The sequence below is a fragment of the Camelina sativa genome, chromosome 10 (assembly GCF_000633955.1).
Source record: "Camelina sativa cultivar DH55 chromosome 10, Cs, whole genome shotgun sequence".
In the NCBI taxonomy this organism is placed as follows: domain Eukaryota; kingdom Viridiplantae; phylum Streptophyta; class Magnoliopsida; order Brassicales; family Brassicaceae; genus Camelina; species Camelina sativa.
In genome coordinates this window covers 18,597,913-18,616,242 of record NC_025694.1, presented here as the reverse complement: position 1 = coordinate 18,616,242, position 18,330 = coordinate 18,597,913, and the positions used below count along the sequence as shown (strand labels likewise).

At 31.1% G+C, this 18,330-nt stretch overlaps 2 protein-coding genes across 5 annotated transcripts in view; one reads left to right on the top strand and one right to left on the bottom strand.

Annotated features, from left to right (window-relative positions):
* On the bottom strand, positions 1,674-9,880 carry LOC104719295. 3 transcript variants are annotated; one of them, XR_002033603.1, is made up of 12 exons: positions 9,673-9,880; positions 9,531-9,560; positions 9,214-9,417; positions 6,221-6,293; positions 5,994-6,064; positions 5,670-5,775; positions 5,485-5,568; positions 5,286-5,348; positions 4,697-4,755; positions 4,514-4,583; positions 1,954-2,024; positions 1,674-1,876 (listed from the first exon to the last, which is right to left on the bottom strand). XR_002033603.1 is itself a non-coding variant. In XM_019230610.1 (12 exons), exons 3-9 carry the CDS (start codon positions 9,240-9,242, stop codon positions 4,719-4,721), a joined length of 558 nt encoding a protein of 185 aa, XP_019086155.1. In that variant the 5' UTR covers positions 9,243-9,417; positions 9,531-9,560; positions 9,673-9,880; the 3' UTR covers positions 1,674-1,876; positions 1,954-2,024; positions 4,514-4,583; positions 4,697-4,718. The 3 variants fall into 3 exon arrangements, 1 of the variants encoding a protein (XP_019086155.1); XM_019230610.1 differs by having other exon boundaries at positions 5,960-6,064; positions 9,153-9,417; XR_002033602.1 differs by having other exon boundaries at positions 6,221-9,417.
* Positions 15,694-18,330, top strand: part of LOC104719294 (DNA-binding protein SMUBP-2-like) — a 5,138-nt gene continuing 2,501 nt past the window's right edge. The window contains exons 1-4 of one of the 2 annotated variants that reach the window (XM_010437180.2): positions 15,694-16,680; positions 16,781-17,089; positions 17,195-17,478; positions 17,644-17,925. In XM_010437180.2, the coding sequence (XP_010435482.1) occupies positions 15,933-16,680; positions 16,781-17,089; positions 17,195-17,478; positions 17,644-17,925 (1,623 nt within the window). In that variant the 5' untranslated portion in view covers positions 15,694-15,932. Of the gene's footprint in view, positions 16,681-16,780; positions 17,090-17,194; positions 17,479-17,643; positions 18,320-18,330 lie in introns of both variants that reach the window. The other variant, XM_010437179.2, reaches the window with a different exon arrangement.

The window sequence follows — 18,330 nt, the reverse complement described above, 5'->3', positions numbered from 1 at the left end:
ATAAACCCATACGAAAGTTATGAGAATATAAGAACCACATATGTATACAGATTTGAAAAATCTTTTGTGTACCACTTCTAAAAAGCCAATTTAATGTACTTCCCTATGAATTTTGTTTACATTTTGGATTCTTGTAGTGATATTATTCATTACATGCTTTAAATGGTAAAGCAACAAATATTGAGAAATAAATCAGAAAGTCAAAAGAAATACATTGTATGTTACATTATATACTAAGTTGAGGGTTTAAGTCACTCAAATTGAAAAGTTGGACATTCAATAAGCATTTTTCTCCATTAGGCTAAAAAAAATTATGATATTGAAAACATATCAATATCAATTAATTATAACTGATAAAAACATAATACTGCTTATTATAATTTTTGCAACATTAACGTCATTTGATAAATTGATCCAAATCCTAACATCATTTATATTCAACTTACACAAAATTAACAACATTTTTGCACTTGATACATATTAACATTGATTACAATAATAGATGCCAATAATTATTTCAATCCATGCAAAATCACCACTTACGATGTCACTTGTATAAGTGACATAAAACTCATTGGCATCAATTATAAGTGATACAAATAAATAAAATAAGTTACACAAAATACCTTTTCTTTGTAGGTATAGATGATTCTTACATAGGTTTGTTTATTGGCTACATTAAGTGTGTTTTCTTGAATAAAATGTTTAAACAACTAATTTTGTTTGATGAATATGCTTAGTTAAACTTAAATGAGTATATAATCTTATATAATAAAGTATGCTACCACTATAAAGTTGCTCTCAGAGACTGTCACGTGGCATATGTGCATCTACCATATATCTTTTTTTTTTTTTGGACAAATCATGTATCCTTTTTCTGGTTTCTTTTTTTTTTATAGCTAATCATATAGTACAAAAGAAAAAAAGACTTGAATCAAAATAATACATAATATGATTATTAAATAATTTAGTAATTTCATTCTAATTGTAATAAACTAATGTATATTTTAATATATATATAAAATTTATAAATATTATAGAGAAATAGCTGAATACATATTTCGTTTAAAGTGAGAATTAAATATATATTTGAAATTATAATTTCATTTGCTTAAAGTTCTTGTCATATATTTATATTTATAGCAACTTTGAATTTTTATATTTAAACACACAAAAAACAATTTTTTATTCACAATAAATTTATTTCTATGAATTTTTTCACTTATATTATTAACTTACATATTATATCAAATATTTTGTAACTCTCATAATTATAACCATATCCATGTTTTAAGGCACTAAAGGTTAATGAATTGCAATTGTTTATCTATACTATTAATTGGGGAGTACTCCAGAAGAAAAAAAAAACTTTGCAAAAAATTCCACATATTGCCCCTACGAGAAAACAAAGGAAGAAGAGAAAAAAAAATTTAAGGGCAACAAGGTAAATTAAATGCTAAATGGGACGCGGATATGATCCGTTTGGGCTTATGTGATTCGGATCCTGGAGAGATTAAACGTGTATCCAAACATGCATTTCTTCTTAAACTTGTACAAGAGATAATATCTCCAGTATTAATTGTAATCTTCTATCGTATCATAACAATAAGCTAATTAAATCAAACTTGCACAAAATATATTTTTTGTTAATGACGATTATTCTTCTTTCTAACAAACACAACAACCGAATTCATTTCATTACCTTTTCTTCTTCCTAAATAAATGCTCTAAACTACAAAAACGGGAATACTTGATCGAATCCCTAATCTTACTCTCAAGTTTAATATCAAACCCACAATCAAATACAAAAACAGAATATCTTACATTGATTGCATCGCATATTCGACCTTTAACCCAAACCTATTAAGAACAACTCCTATATAAACCATATAAATACACCGTAAAACAACTCATCAAACATTCATACAAAGAGAATAGAAATTAGATATTTACCTTTTAATGGCAGTCATGGCAGCCACCAATGGTTTTACAAATCTGTCCGACCTCAAAGCATTCAAAACCACCTGGAAGATAAGAGTCAAGATTTTCCATACATGGAAGCAATATACAACATACACCATACACTGGTGAGACAATAGAGATGATATTGTCTGATTCTGCAGTAAGTTTCTATCTTTACTTGCACATTTATAGCCAAATTTTCCTCAAACGAGAAAAAGATTTTAAGTTTTACAAACTATTTTATGTAGGGTTATCTCATTCATGCCACGATTAAGAAGCACCAGTTGAACAAATTCCAAAGGCTTATTGTTTTTGGTGAGTGGAGAATAATTGAGAATTTTCAACTCTCTAGATCATCAGGAAAATTTCGGGCAACTAAGCATCCATACAAGATGACCATCATGAACTCAACCATCATAACCCGATGTGCTTCTGTTTCATCTGATTTTTATTTTGATCTAGCTTCATACGAGAACATACTCGCTGAAGATGGTTTGAATGAAAACATTTTGATTGGTGCGTATATTATATTCGTTCTTTACATTAATAGTTTGAAATCTTATTTACTAATGCGTGTTTTTCCTACTTAAGATGTTGTTGGACAGGCTGTTTCAACTGGCGAAATTAAAACATCTGAGATCAATGACAAACCAAAAAAGAGATTAGATGTTATGCTTCGAGATATTAGGTAATGAGGTTTATTTTTTGTTCATGTTTATTAACGTGTATATTAATGGTAAGAATATGTTTGATTCAGTGATCAGCGTTTGTCATGCACCTTTTGGGGCAAGTTTGTCGATACTATGTGGACAGCATGTCATGAGGAAAATGATGCAATGGTTATCTGTTTGATCCGCTGTGCAAAGATTAACACATACAATGGTGCGGTTTTTAAAAAAAAAACATCTGAGTTATATTTCTTGTTCTGTTATTCATGGTTTTTCTATGTTTAATGTGTAGGAGAGAGAAGAATTTCAAATGCCTATGATATGTCATTGATGTTAATCAATCCAACCTACCCTGCTGTTGAAGATTTTGTTGACAAGTAAAAAATCACATTCCCTTTATAATAATAGTATAGATTCAATGTTTGTGTAAAATTTTGTATCCTAATAAACAGGTTGCCAAAAGATGGTTTGAAACTTACTATCGGTGAAAGGAACGGTGACTGTTTAAAGCAATCAGATGACAAGGATGAATACATGGACCACTTCCCACGTAGCAGTATATCAGATCTTTTGGAAGCTACAATGGTAATATGATAGCATTTGTTTTCTATCTAACCGGGTATTACAAAATTTCTTATTTTAATTTTGTCTTATAGGAGGGGAAGTTTAAAATCTATTGTACTATCTACCACATTGATATGGAGTTTGGGTGGTATTACTTTACCTGTGTGAAGTGTAAAGGAACATGCTTTATCATACCGAAAAAGGAAAATGAAATCATGACCAAAAACAAAAAAACCTCTTTTGGAGTGCAAGAGTTGCAACCAAGATGTATCGAAGGTCGTATGCAGGTACTTGATGATTTTGTAGAATAACTAAGTGTTTAAATTTTTTTTTGTTAATCTTATAGAATCATAAGGTTAAGTCTTTTTAAACTACTCTAGGTATAAGCTGGTGCTTGATATCATGGATAGCTCTGGTGAGACAAAGTTAATTCTCTTTGACAACAATGCTATCAAGATAGTCAACCAAACTTCGATTGATGTACTTGGAGGAGAATATGATGAGGTAAGTATAGATTATTCGTATAATGTTTACCATTTTAATGTCAAATATATTTTATTTTTACTAAAATTATCACTTACAGATTCAAGATCCTACTGTTGTGCCTCCTACTTTGCAAGCTTTGGTAGGAAATACTTTCTTATTTCTTGCTTCTGTGGAAACATCAAACATTGTTGATGGTAAAGAGACTTATAAGGTGTCCTATGTTGAGATGGGTGGTAATAGTACACATGTGGACAATATTGATGATTCTGACATACAGGCAAATCCTAGGGATGTGATATCTAATGAAGTTCAGGTAAGTACTTTCTATAAGTTTATCACTTTAAACAATGATCGGTCACTAATTTGAACATTTTGATGTTGTAGGGTCAAACTAATAGTAGTGGTTTTGGGACATCTGTTACGACACCATCCTCAAAACGGAAAGAGGATTCTAATGATGATGCAACAGCACAATCTTCAACATCGAAGAAGTTGTGCCTACCATCAATCAATGAAGCAATTGAAGAAGCAAAGGAAAAGATTCAAGGAAAAGAAGATGTGGGGTCTTAAGTTTAGTTGGAGATCGTGAAGGGTTTTAATGTTGTTGTTTGTTTTCATGTTTTTTGCGAATAAACTAGAATGGTTTTTTTTAGTTTTAACTTAAGCATATTTCAGTCGAATCTGCTAAGTTTAAAACTTTTTTCTATTTTAGAGTACTTCTTTGATTATTTGTTACATTTCTTTAATTATTATATTATTAAAACATGAACGTTTCACGATCTAAATACTTCGTATTATAAAGAACCCAATTATGTTATAGATTGTAAACTAACCTGTTAGAGTTGACAAATTTGGAGAATTACGATGAACTTGGTACGGTTAACTTGGACATGAACATTTCTCCTATTAACAAGCAAGGGAAGCATTATAAACCGAGAATAATTTAAGATAAACGTGTTCCCATGTGATTAAAGCACTTACTAAACAAAAATAAGTATAAAAATGAATATACTAACCTCATAGATGGGTTAAAAATCTTTATTTGGGACCATAATCATCGTGGATAGCTGATCTCCTACATGGATTTAGAAAATAAATATGAACAAATTAGTTATTATCTGACCTTATAACTTTCTTTAATAATATAGACTTTAACAAATAATTACTGCAGAATTTGGTACAGTTTTGCTAGCTTTTCTATATTTGTTTAGAAGAAAATCAAGGAGAATATTAGTGCCATAAATAATTCCTCAATAAAGATATTTGACTACTTAGGCAATATAATCAATAAAGATATTCTAATGGTGAGTACAACTAATTTGATATGCGAAAACTAATTACTTAGATTTTTATTTTAATATCTTGCAGTAAATATATGTTAAGTGTTCCATAGTTATTTTCACCATTGTTAAACAAAAACCATAAAGAAGAGAAAAAATGATCTCCAATGCAGATCTCAAAAGAACACACAAATCAACAATACAAAACGGCTCAGGTCAGACGCTAATGATGAAAACATTAATCCTAATGAAGACAGCAATGAAGCGCAAGTTATCCAAGTTGGAGCAGTTTTTAAAAGAGTTTTCGATGGTTTAAACCACAAACCTGATAAAATGCAGACTGTTTCTCCTATTCACTCCAATCTCCCTCCTGTGTTTAGCTTCCAATCTGGTAAGAGCATAACATAAAGATTTAATAATACGTAGAATTGATTAACACATGTGTTCTAAAACTGTACATTTAATAGGATCTTCTACAACAACAGTGAAGTCAAGATCAATGTTGTCAGATGTTACAAACTTACATGATGCTAACAACCGTCAGAAGCGTCCAGCAGCAGCAAAGCGGAAAGCTACGAACCAAGGTATTCAAGATGGGAAGCTTGAATCTGCAATTAGTAAACAAGGTGAGACCCAGTTCAGAACAATAGTAAATATAAAAAATAACTGAAGCAATATAAATTCGCTAATCCTAAAACTATTGTCTTACTGGAATTTAGGGACGAATGAAGGTTCTGGGATCACATTGTTTGATCTTACGCATGATCTTACGCATGATATTTCCTTGTCCAACCATTCAGAATATGGGGAAGATACTCCACCAAACAAACAAAGACAATCGAACAGAATATTTAAAGAAATTAGTCCTCCATCAGTTAATAGCAAACAAGTTACTTCATAAGTTAAGTTAGTGCAGTTAATCGTATTATATGTGTACTCTTATATATGTACTAATATATTAAATTGATCGTTTATAGCATCAAAAGGAGTGTTGCTTACTAGACGAAAAACACAGTTCCGTCTTGCAAAATACCTTGCAAGGCAAAAGAAACCAAATGCTCCTAAGTGCTCCAACGATACATTCATAGAAGGACATGAAATCAACTACAAAGAAGATACAACTACAGTGAACACAAGTAAGAAATGATACTGTGATTTTAGTTTATGAATTTTGTATTCTTAATAGCAATTTTTTCCTTTATACAACTACATTTTTTAATTGAAAAAGATGCATATGGAGATAAAGAGGAACAAACATACCAATGCAGTAGTAGCAGTTCTCACGATAGTGATTCGGTAGACTTAGATGGCGAAAATGACCTTGAAGATGTTCCTGATGATGTTATGAAAGGGTATCAAATTTTGGATATATTAGATGAGAGTTTGAAAAAAGCTTTCGGATCCAAATCATCGAAGACTCCCAGACGTGTAGTTAAAAAAAAAGAAATAGGTACTTTATACAGTTTATTTGTTCTTAATATTTTGGGACAACATATAAATCTAGATTTTTTCACGTATTATTAACAAATGTTCTACTTCATATGTAGAGTATCTTGATCATGGCGACCCTATTTTTTCATGTTCATACTGTGGAGCTATTATGTGGTATGGGGAGCGAATTAATAGGAACAAGAAGTCTAAAAATCCTACTTTCACACAATGTTGTTTGCAAGGATCTGTTAAACTACCTTTTCTACATAATCAGCCTGAGTTGTTATTTGGTATGTTAACAAATGATGATGACTTGAGTAGACATTTCAGAGAAAATATCAGGGCATACAACATGATTTTTTCATTCACCTCACTTGGTGGTTGTTGTGAAAATTCAATTGTCAAAGGTCGTGGTCCTAATATGTTTCAGATACAAGGAGAGAATTATCATATACTTGGTAGTTTGAAGCCTACCGATGGTGATTTTCCTAAGTTTTCACAGTTGTATATCGTAGATACAGAGAATGAGATTGAAAACAGAGCTGGGATTCTGAGGTATGTTTAACATTAAAGGTTAAAAATTTTAGTTTTACTGTGTTTAAATGTATATTTGATAAATTGTTTTATTTTCAGTAAAGCCAAAAATTCAGGAAGATATAAAAAAAAAACAGAAGCTAAGGCTAGAAGTGATTGCTGCTATAATCAAGATGCTAGACGCTGTGAATCCTTATATTGAAAGCTTTAGATCAGCTAAGAAACGACTAGATACTAATCCTGAAGAAAGTTAAGAGCAAGAGGAGATCATGGAAGCAGTAGATAACGACAAGGATGGTGTGTTCTTTGTTTATGGGTTTGGTGGAACTGGAAAAACCTTCCTATATAAAACTCTATCAGCAGGGTTAAGAGCAAGAGGAGAAATCGTCTTAAACATTGCTTCAAGTGGCATTGCTTCTCTATTACTAGCAGGTGGAAGGACAACACATTCTAGGTTCGGAATTCCAATAAATCTGCATGAAAGTAGTGTTTGTACAATGAGTCGGGGTTCAGATCAAGCACAACTGGTGACAGAAGCATCTTTGATCATTTGGGACGAAGCTCCAATGATGAGTAAACACTGTTTTGAATCATTAGATAGAATTTTGTCGGATATTATAAAAGGAGCTGGTTATCGACCTTTTGGGGGGAAAGTTGTTGTATTTGGGGGAGATTTCAGGCAGGTGTTACCCATCATCCCGAATGCTGGAAGAGCATAAATTTGTATGAGTGCACTAAATGCTTCTTATCTATGGAAGCATTGTAAAGTCTTGAAGTTGACCAAGAATATGAGGCTTCTTGCGAATAATTTGAGTCCTACGACAGCTAAAGAGATAAAGGATTTCTCAGAATGGATACTGAAAGTTGGTGATGGAAAGATTTCAGAGCCTAATGATGGTGAAATGATGATAGATATCCCTGAAGAGTTTTTAATCACATCAGCAGATGATCCTATTGAGGTAATAAGCAGAGAGGTTTATGGAGATCCTAAGTGTTTGAAAGATAAAAATGATCCTATTTTCTTTCAAGAAAGAGGAATCTTATGTCCGACCAATGACGATGTTGCCATAATCAATGAGTATATGCTTGATCAGCTTGAAGGTTAGTAAATTTTGTGTTTTAAATATTTATGTTTTCTAATACATGTTACTTTTTGGAAAAAGATGTATATATAAAAAATCCGATAAACGTTAAAATGTTTTGTAGGTGAGGAAAGAACATACTTAAGTTCAGATTCTATTGATCCAGCTGACAAACGTTTTGAAAATAATCCAGTTCTTACACCTGATTTCCTAAATAGTCTAAAGGTATTTGGTGTCCCAAATCATAAAATTAGATTGAAGGTAGGTTGTCCAGTAATGTTGTTACGGAATATAGATCCCAGAGGAGGGTTAATGAATGGAACAAGGTTGCAGATCACACAATTGGCTGAGTTTGTTTTGGAAGCTATTGTGATTACAGGAGATAGAGTCGGCGACAAGGTCCTCATTCCAAGGATATTGCTCACTCCTTGAGATACTAAACTACCTTTCAAAATGCGGTGAAGACAATTACCTTTAGTTGTTGCTTTTGCAATGACTATTAACAAAAGTCAGGGACAGTCTTTGGATTATGTTGGATTATATTTGCCGAGGCCATGTTTTTCACATGGCTAGCTTTATGTTGTAGTCTCAAGAGTGACTAATAAAAAAGGATTGAAGATTTTGATAGTAGATAAAGAAGGAAAACCTCAGAAGGAAACAAGAAGTTTTCCAGAATCTTAAGTGAGCGGTTTCATGTAGGAGACATTTGCGAAGGTACCTATTATTGATTAACTGTTTTGTGTATTTTTAAAAATCTATACTATTTTCTAAGTTCTGTTTCCAAAAACATAATTTAATTTGTGTTATAAAAACAGGATGTTATCAAATGACATGAAGACTGTCGTGGATGGTGAAGTGGTGGAACGAAATGAGAGAAAGAGTTTCATGAATTGGTATGGTTCTAAGCAAACATTTTGTTTTACAAACTTAGGATGTTGTTTGAATAATTTAGTATGGTTTTTTTATGTTTGTGCTAAACCTACAGTTTCATCAGTAGGTTTATTCTCAAACTTTTTTCCATACTATCGATAACTTTTAATTAATATAATTTATAATCAGACTTTCGTCTTTTATAAATTTTACCATAAAGTATTTAATTTATATAACTTATATTTTTTGTTGAATTATAACTTGATAGTACTTACCTGGATAATACTTACCAGGATAGTGTAAGGAAAGAACGTAAGGTTTGGAAATAGATACAACCTGTAGAAGAAGATACTTTCTCGATCCATTCCTTTTCGGCTTTTCCAATCTAGACCGATGCTACATACATAATAGAACAAGAAAATTAGAAATTAATATTAAAAAAATTATAATTTCTTAAAAAATCATAATGTATAAACACGAATCCAAAGGGTTTTGTGCTTATCTTTTATTTAACGCTTCTTTGTTTTGTTTCCTGTTTTTCTGAGAACAAATCAACAAATAGGAATACTTAAAAATTCAATAGTATAGATCGATGGATTCATATCTAACAAAAAAAAAAGGAAAAAAAAAAACAATTGGAAATAGATTCAAACCTATAGAAGGAGATCCATATCCGATTCAATCTTTTTGGAAACCAGATCGACGATGCATACATAGTAGAACAAATAAATTATATATCTACACCGAATCTTGACAATTGAAAAGACGAATCTATTAAAAAAAATGACTTATTACCTTATCAATTTCAGTCGAAATCAGAGAATTACAAAAAGACAGATTATCCAATAATCAGAATTTTGCAGATTTACGTGGATTCCAAACTGGGAATAGAAGAAGCTTCAGAGATTATCGGATATCCGATCTAAATTACTCAAATCGATTTTTTCGCAACATCAGACAATTCTCTTTGTATCTAACATTTTTTTTTTTAATTTTGTGATTTGTCTCTTTCGTTTCCCCAAAAACGAATGAGAAGATAATAGTCTTAATGGGCCGTGATCGGATTCCAAAAAACCCATATCTACTTATACTCACGTGGCCCATTATAATTTATGGCCCCGAAATAATATGTTGACTAATTAATATATAGTACAGATGAAAATCAAATTTATATCAGATTAGAAAAAATTAAGAAATTATATGAAGGGAAAAAAATTTTAAAAAAATACCCCCACGAACGTGCGGGTCGTATCCTAGTTTGTTTTTAAGTTGACAGTTTTGTCACCTCTATAGTATTTATAGTATTGCAATGAATGATAAATAACGATTAAAAATATAAAAAAAATATAAAAAAAGAAAATCTATTAATATTTAATTATTGGATTTTTTAACTGTTATCACAACGAAAATGAATGATATAAAAATTAGTGCAACAACTAGTACCCAATTAGTCTTAACTACAGTTTACTCAATAAATAGCAAGACACACATTTCACATAATTTTGTAAATTCTATATTTTTTGGTATTCAACTAACATTATCTTAGCTTATTTCAATATATATATATATTTATATATATATATATATATATATTATGTAGCATATGCTATTATGTTTATAAGAAGTTCAATAGGTGTGTGTGATATGTATGTGTAAGATATGATATGTTATGATGAAATATTTAATTTTTCTATCATCTAAATTATCTTTGTTCTTAATTTTTTTTGGAGATTAGTACTACATATAATTTTCTATCATGTAGAGTTTTGAGTAGCCAACAAATTGATCCTAGCCTCAAAGATGATGTATATCACTCTCTCATTGAATATCAATAGGTGAAGTCAATATCTCAACCTCTTTTTATTATCAGCTTTGTTTTCCTCTATTTCAATATTTGCTATTTTGTGAATTTAACATGTTATTTCATCGTCAGTCAATAGTTTAATAAATATTGTTTCAGTTAATATGTCCCTATTCTTTTTCAAGTCGCTCATCCAGTGACTGCGACATATTATAACGACACTGACAATGCCAATCAAAAATCAAAATGACAACAACAACATATAGACAATGACAGAACATGTCTACTCCAACGAGAAAAAGTGTCGCTGAGAAGAGAAAGAAGTCCCTTGAATTTCTAGCAATCGTCGCGGCAACTCATTTCAATAGTAGCAACTCTTTTCACAACGGCAACGACTTTCCCTTCACAACAGTATCGACTCTTTTTGTTCATTAGTTTTTTCTACAAATATTTATTATTAAATTTCACTTAAAGAAAAATAAAATATAAATTACTCTCAGATTAAAAGTTTTGATCAAAAATAAAAACATTGTAAAGGTCACACTTTTTTGGGGAAAACTATGAAAAATACTCTTGAAAAAATAATCCATTTAAAAAACAAAATTAATTGTCACAAAAATATAGAAAAAATGATATGTAAGTCGTTACAAAAATTGATATGTGATTTGTGTAGCATATCGCATAAGACATATTATCAGTTGAAGCTACAATTCTATAACATAATAAATAAATAAAAAAGTAAAATCTAAAACAAGCTTGATATTTCATTAATTTTATCAAATGCTTTTAACCCAAAACATTAAGAGAAACACCATAATTAAAATACACAATATTTTTTTGAGAAGATGAACTGAGTTTGCATCACAAAATTAACATCTAAAAATAGCATTTGAGGTTTTAGAAAAATCTGTAACTTGGATTTGTGAATGGATAATTATTGTCGGGTTTAACCGTTTCACCATCTAAGCATTCTTGACTTTGTCATAAATTCTATTATGGTATGTAATACACTTGGACAACCCCGTTGTAGCGACATAGAACTAAAAATGTTCATGAAACTTTGTATATCTATATTTAATGTGGGATATCAATATGTTTAAATGATCTCTATAATTAGGCTAACGATCTACATTCGAATTTAGAACTTTTAAAAGAGGTTCTCATGGGATATGAATATAGATGTAACTCTTCTAGGGGTAAAAGGTCAGAAGATTTAAAGTCATTTTTTGGTTAGCATGTGATATATTGTTGATTTGCCAAGAAAACATTATTGCGAAAATAGACAATATATGTTATATATAGGTTGGTGAAATAAGTATGGCTTTTATATAGATTTATCTTTAAAACTTCAAATGATTACATTTATGTTCAATGATTTTTATTAATAAAAAATTTAAACTAAAATCATGCACAAATAGATATAACAAAGAAAAATTATCTTCAACAATATATATGTTGTATATCACTTAGTAAAGTAAGTTTAGTGTTTATATAGATTTATAGTGAAAAGTTTGAATGATTATATTTGAGCTCAAAATTTTCTATTGATAGAAAATATTTTAAATTAAAATTTCATGTGTGCGTCGATACAAATTCTAATTATATATAAATTTGAATACATGTGAATCTAATTGTTGCATATATTTTATGTTCAAAAAACAATTTTTTTAAGAGACTAATAATCAAGTCAATAAATGGCTTAATTGTATATTTAAGCCATTTATTGAATGGATATTCAAAATTGATATAAAAAAAAGAATCCAAATGCACGGATAGGATCAGCAACCCTTAACTTTTTATATATTTTGTCTTGGCTCATTTGAGCTATTTAATTAAAATTGTTGACAAACAAAATATTGTTATGATTAAATTAATAAAATTTAATAATTATAAATATGCAAATTAGTATTTTTTTTCTTAAATATAAAAATAATTTAATATTAAATGCAACGAAATGTGTCTCTATGGACTTTTAGTTCTATCAACGCAAACGGACAATACACATTTTCGTTTAAATTGGTTGCGAATTTCATACTGTCTTATTTGTTAAACGCAATGGAGATTTAACTTATTATGTCTCTATCATAGTACTAAACTGATAGAAAGAGATAAGTTAGAATCACTAACAAAAAAAAAATTAAGTAAAATGTTATTTAGTTGATGTGCAATGATGAATGTCAAGTTGAGCTACAATGTGTATATACTATATATTGAGTCACATAATATTATTACTATTGTGGATATAATGATTGCATATGTTTTTTTTCTAACGTATATAAAGATCCCAAAAAAAAAGTTAATCAAATTGTTTTTGGTCTTAACATATAAACTTGATTGCTTAACCAAGGAGATAATGAACTCCATATTAAACCTTAATTAACTATTTCAAAGTTTTTTAAGCAATAAATTTAACAGAGGCACACAACACATAAAACGACATCTCCCAAGGATTAATCTTGGATCTTTCCATAGGTCTAAGGATTTACCATCAGTTATCAAAAATAATAATAAAATATATATTCATGTATTTAATCCTCTTTTTAAAAATAACTAGGTTCAAGCTTGTATTACACCGGAAAATATTTTTGAATTCCTTTTAATTTGATATAAATATAAGTTTAATACTTTATTATTTTTTAAAATTCGACATCTTACCTTTCTTATTTTTAGTATTTTTTACTTATAATTTTTTATTAGATGTTACAGTTTCATTTTTAATTATAGGATAAACAAAAAACATAAAATTTTAAAATATGTTGTATAATAGAACACATGATCTGTTTAGGTATAAAATATGTTAAAATGTGAAAGACCGTTTTGTAAATTAAAAAGAAATCTTTGTTTGTTTATTGAGATGTAAATACTATACCTTCAAACATTCAAAGATGAAAATAAAAAACCAACGTAGAAGTGTTATATATATTCATCTTCAGAATGTAAGAAACTGGAAAATGTAAACAAATTAATTTTGAGAAATACTATTCTTGGCAAATTTTTTAAGAAAAGTTTAAAAATACTATCTTATATAAGATATCTTTTTTTTTTTTAACATCTTATATAAGATATCTTATAAAAGTTAACATTGATTAATCGAATTTTTAAAAAATTTAAATCTATATAAACCTACTAAAATACTTTGATTCACCACCTCTAATCATTGCGTAAATTTTCTAAAGGTAGACTCAGTTTTGACAATTTGCGTGACACAAACAAACCCTTTGACAATTCATGAAAAGCAGTTCTAGCACTTCTTTTTTTTTCTTTCTCCACATATTATTAAGACTTGTTTTAGTGATGGAAAAATGAACAAGTAGGGTCTTTCCTCTAGAGATGCTTACTTGTCCTGCATCTGCTCTGCCACATGCTGCTACACCACATTATTCTACCTATGATAAATACTCTTTATATAACTATATTGATAATTTGATATATTCCATTGAAAATATATTAATATTTCTTTTGAACCTTCCCAAGTTTTAGTTTCCCATTGGCACCCATATATTTTTGGAAAAGCGATACTTGAGTTCACCAAGTGTCATATTATTTTTAAATGAAAATAAGAAAATATATTAAAAAATCATTAAAAATATTAATTTAATTAATTATAAAATCTAAATTTTAATTTTCGTTTATAAATCTAAATCAACATATAACCTCGTGTAGTTATAAAATCTAAATACTAATATCTTTTATAAACTCAAACTGACATGTAATCTCATTTAATTTAATTATAGAATCTAAACTCTACTCGTTTTTGTTAACTCAAACCGACATATAACATCATTTAATTGTTAAATCTTAACCCTAATCTTATTTTATAAACCCATATAATTTTATTGAATTGTAAAATCTAAACCTTAACTCATCTTTTATAAATCCAAACCGATATAAAATTTTGTTTAATTGTAAAATCCAAACTTTAGTTCTATTTTATAAACTCAAAATGACATATAATTTCGTTTAATTGTAAAATCTAAATCCTAACTCCTCTTTTATAAACCTAAACCGACATATAATTTTGTTTAATTGGAAAATCTAAACCCAAAATCTTATTTATAAATTCAAATCGATGTCTAAGATTTTATTTTCTTAATTTGTTAGATTTTTTGTTTAGAATTTATTTTTATTTTAAAAAAATATATATTATAACATGGCATATTTGATTGGTTAATTATGAGGAATAGAATAAGAGAAGTTTACCCGTATGGATAATTATTTTTAATGTTTTATGTTGTAAACGCCTAAACCGCCTAAAAACCGTCTAAGCGATTAGGCGTTGGAGGCTCGTTGGCTCCCCGCCTAAATACCGTATAGCGATTCCTTGAACACTGTTAATAACATAATGAAGACAAACTTTTCACTAACTATGAATATTTGTGAAGTTGTGGAATTCCTTTTGAAAGAGAAGAATAAGATTTCAATCAAAACTCAAATGTATGATCATTGTTATAACTACTTCATCTTCAATATAGCATATTAAGTCTAAATTTTGTTGTATGTTTTCTTTTAAGTGTTAAATTTCTCAAAATATGATAACATAACATATAAATTAATACAGTTTCTATAACTTTATATTTATATATGTGCTTCGTTGAATATCGAACATAAAAATTATATACAACCATATAAATTTTGATAACTTTTTAAATTGATTAAAAAATTTCAAAAATTAATCGTAATAACTAATATCTCACTGTGAGATTCTCACATATTCCACCAATCCATGTGTTGGAAGTTAGAATCAGCTCCAAAGCAAAACAGGAATCATTTGTAGAATCTAAAACTTTGGGTTCTCGAAAGAAAGAATCAGAAAATAAAGGGGTTATAAGCCAACGAACAAGAATATAAGGATAGGACAGTAATTAAACACGTCACCTGCTCACAAAGAATCAATACTAGCCAATCACATCTCTCCACTACGATCTCTCATCACGACTCTCTCTTCTTCTCAGGTCTGAAAAACAAATTTGAATAACAGTTTTTTTTTTTTTTTTCAAACTGAACCAAAAAAAATAAAATAAATAAAATTTCTAAGAGCCTCAAGTTTCATCTTACGGCTAAGATTTAAATTCACCGTCTCAAATATCTGAAAAAAAAAACAATCTGTATAAATAAGCTCCATTAGATTTTGTATTCTCTGTATATTTATTTTCCTTTCGATTCCCAGAAAATGTCAATAGTCTGTTTTCTAGCTTTTGCAAATTTTTCTCGGGAATCGTTTTTTTTTTTGTGTTGAATTGCTGGAAAAAATCTGATGGAAGCAGCGTCAAGTTTCTTGTGTAGAAGTATTAGGATTCCGTCGACTACGACGGCGACGGCGGCTTTCACGTTTACTCGACCGCCGGTGAATTACGTTTGTGTGGTTAAGAGCGATGGTAACGGTGGCGGAGTTCGTGATATCCCGACGCGGAAGGTCTATTGCAGCGGTGGTTCTAGTTCCACTGCTGCTACTAAGAAGAAGCCTCGGAGGAAAAGTACTGTTTCCGATAAAATTAGGTCTAGGAAAATCGAGAAGAGGAACGATAGTGCTGAATCTGTGAGTTTAAGTAGTGAAACTGTTGTTAATGAGGTTAGGGAGGAAGATGAGAGACCGAAGAAGAAGAACGATAAAGAGATGAGTCTTCGTGCTTTGAATCAAAATGGTGATCCATTGGGGCGGAGAGATTTAGGGAGAAACGTAGTGAAGTGGATTAGTCAGGCTATGAAGGCTATGGCTTCTGATTTCGCTACTGCGGAGGTTCAGGGGGAGTTTTTGGAGTTAAGGCAGACGGTGGGATCTGGTTTGACGTTTGTGATTCAGGCTCAGCCGTATCTCAATGCCGTTCCCATGCCATTAGGTTCTGAAGTCGTCTGTTTGAAGGCTTGTACACATTATCCTACCTTGTTTGATCATTTCCAGAGAGAGTTGCGTGATGTTCTTCAAGACCTGGAGCGGAAGAACATAATGGAGAATTGGAAGGAGACCGAGTCTTGGAAGCTGCTCAAGGAGATAGCTAATTCAGGTTTTAATATGACTATGCTAGTTGATGGATTATTTTCTTTGTACTTGTTGGTTTATGGTTTGGCTGATGTTGAAGTTTTGGCTTGTATGGTGTTGTACAGCTCAGCATCGGGAGGTTGCTCGCAAAGCTGCTCAACCGAAGCCTGTTCAAGGAGTTTTTGGGTTAGACTCAGAGAAGGTGAAGGCTATACAGGGAAGGATTGATGACTTCACCAGCCAGATGTCGCAGTTACTTCAAGTGGAACGAGATACAGAACTGGAAGTTACGCAGGAAGAACTAGATGTCATCCCTACTCCAGATGAGAGCTCTGATTCCTCAAAACCGATTGAGTTCTTGGTTAGACACGGTGACGCCCCACAGGAACTTTGTGATACAATTTGCAATTTGTATGCAGTTAGTACCTCCACAGGTTAGACTTTTTCATTTGTTTGTCAATAATTCATATGCATGTGGTTGTAAGTTTTCATCTTTCAATTTTCGATAAAATTTGTTGTAATTTGCAACCAATATGCAGGGCTCGGAGGTATGCACTTGGTGTTGTTTAAGGTTGGGGGAAACCACCGTCTTCCTCCTACTACACTTTCCCCTGGTGACATGGTTTGCATAAGAATTTGTGACAGTAGAGGTGCTGGAGCAACTGCCTGTACGCAGGGGTTTGTTCACAACCTTGGAGAAGATGGGTGTAGCATTGGTGTGGCTCTAGAATCTCGTCATGGAGATCCTACTTTCTCGAAGCTCTTTGGGAAAAGTGTGAGAATTGACCGTATTCATGGGTTGGCCGATGCCTTAACGTACGAGGTAAATCTTTGTTCCATATTGGTCGAAGATGCATTGTTTAATCCCAGTATCTTCCATCTTTAATATGCTTGCCATTTCCCATTATTGCAAGTGTTTCTCAAATATTGAGGTTTCATTACTATTTTTTTCTTTCTGCTACTCGCTTATTGTAGTCTTCTGTAACAGCGTAACTGCGAAGCCTTAATGCTTCTTCAGAAGAATGGTCTGCAGAAGAAAAATCCATCAATTTTTGTAGTGGCGACTTTATTTGGGGACGGGGAAGATATAGAATGGCTGGAGCAGAATGATTACATAGATTGGAGTGAAGCAGAGTTGAGCGATGAGCCAGTGGGTAAGTTATTTGATGATTCCCAAAGGAGAGCCATTGCTCTTGGAGTAAACAAAAAAAGGCCTGTTATGATAGTTCAAGGACCCCCTGGCACGGGTAAGACTGGAATGCTTAAGGAGGTCATTACCCTCGCTGTTCAGCAGGGGGAAAGAGTACTTGTAACAGCACCTACTAATGCAGCTGTTGATAATATGGTCGAGAAGCTCTTGCATCTCGGACTAAACATTGTCCGAGTAGGGAATCCTGCAAGAATATCATCCGCTGTTGCTTCAAAGTCGTTGGGGGAAATTGTGAACTCTAAGCTTGCAAGCTTCCGAGCAGAAATGGAGAGGAAGAAGTCAGATTTAAGAAAAGACCTTCGGCAATGCCTGAGGGATGATGATCTTGCAGCTGGCATTCGGCAGCTCTTGAAACAGCTTGGAAAGACGTTGAAGAAGAAGGAAAAGGAGACCGTTAAGGAAATACTATCAAATGCACAGGTTGTTTTTGCCACTAACATTGGAGCTGCTGATCCTTTGATTAGG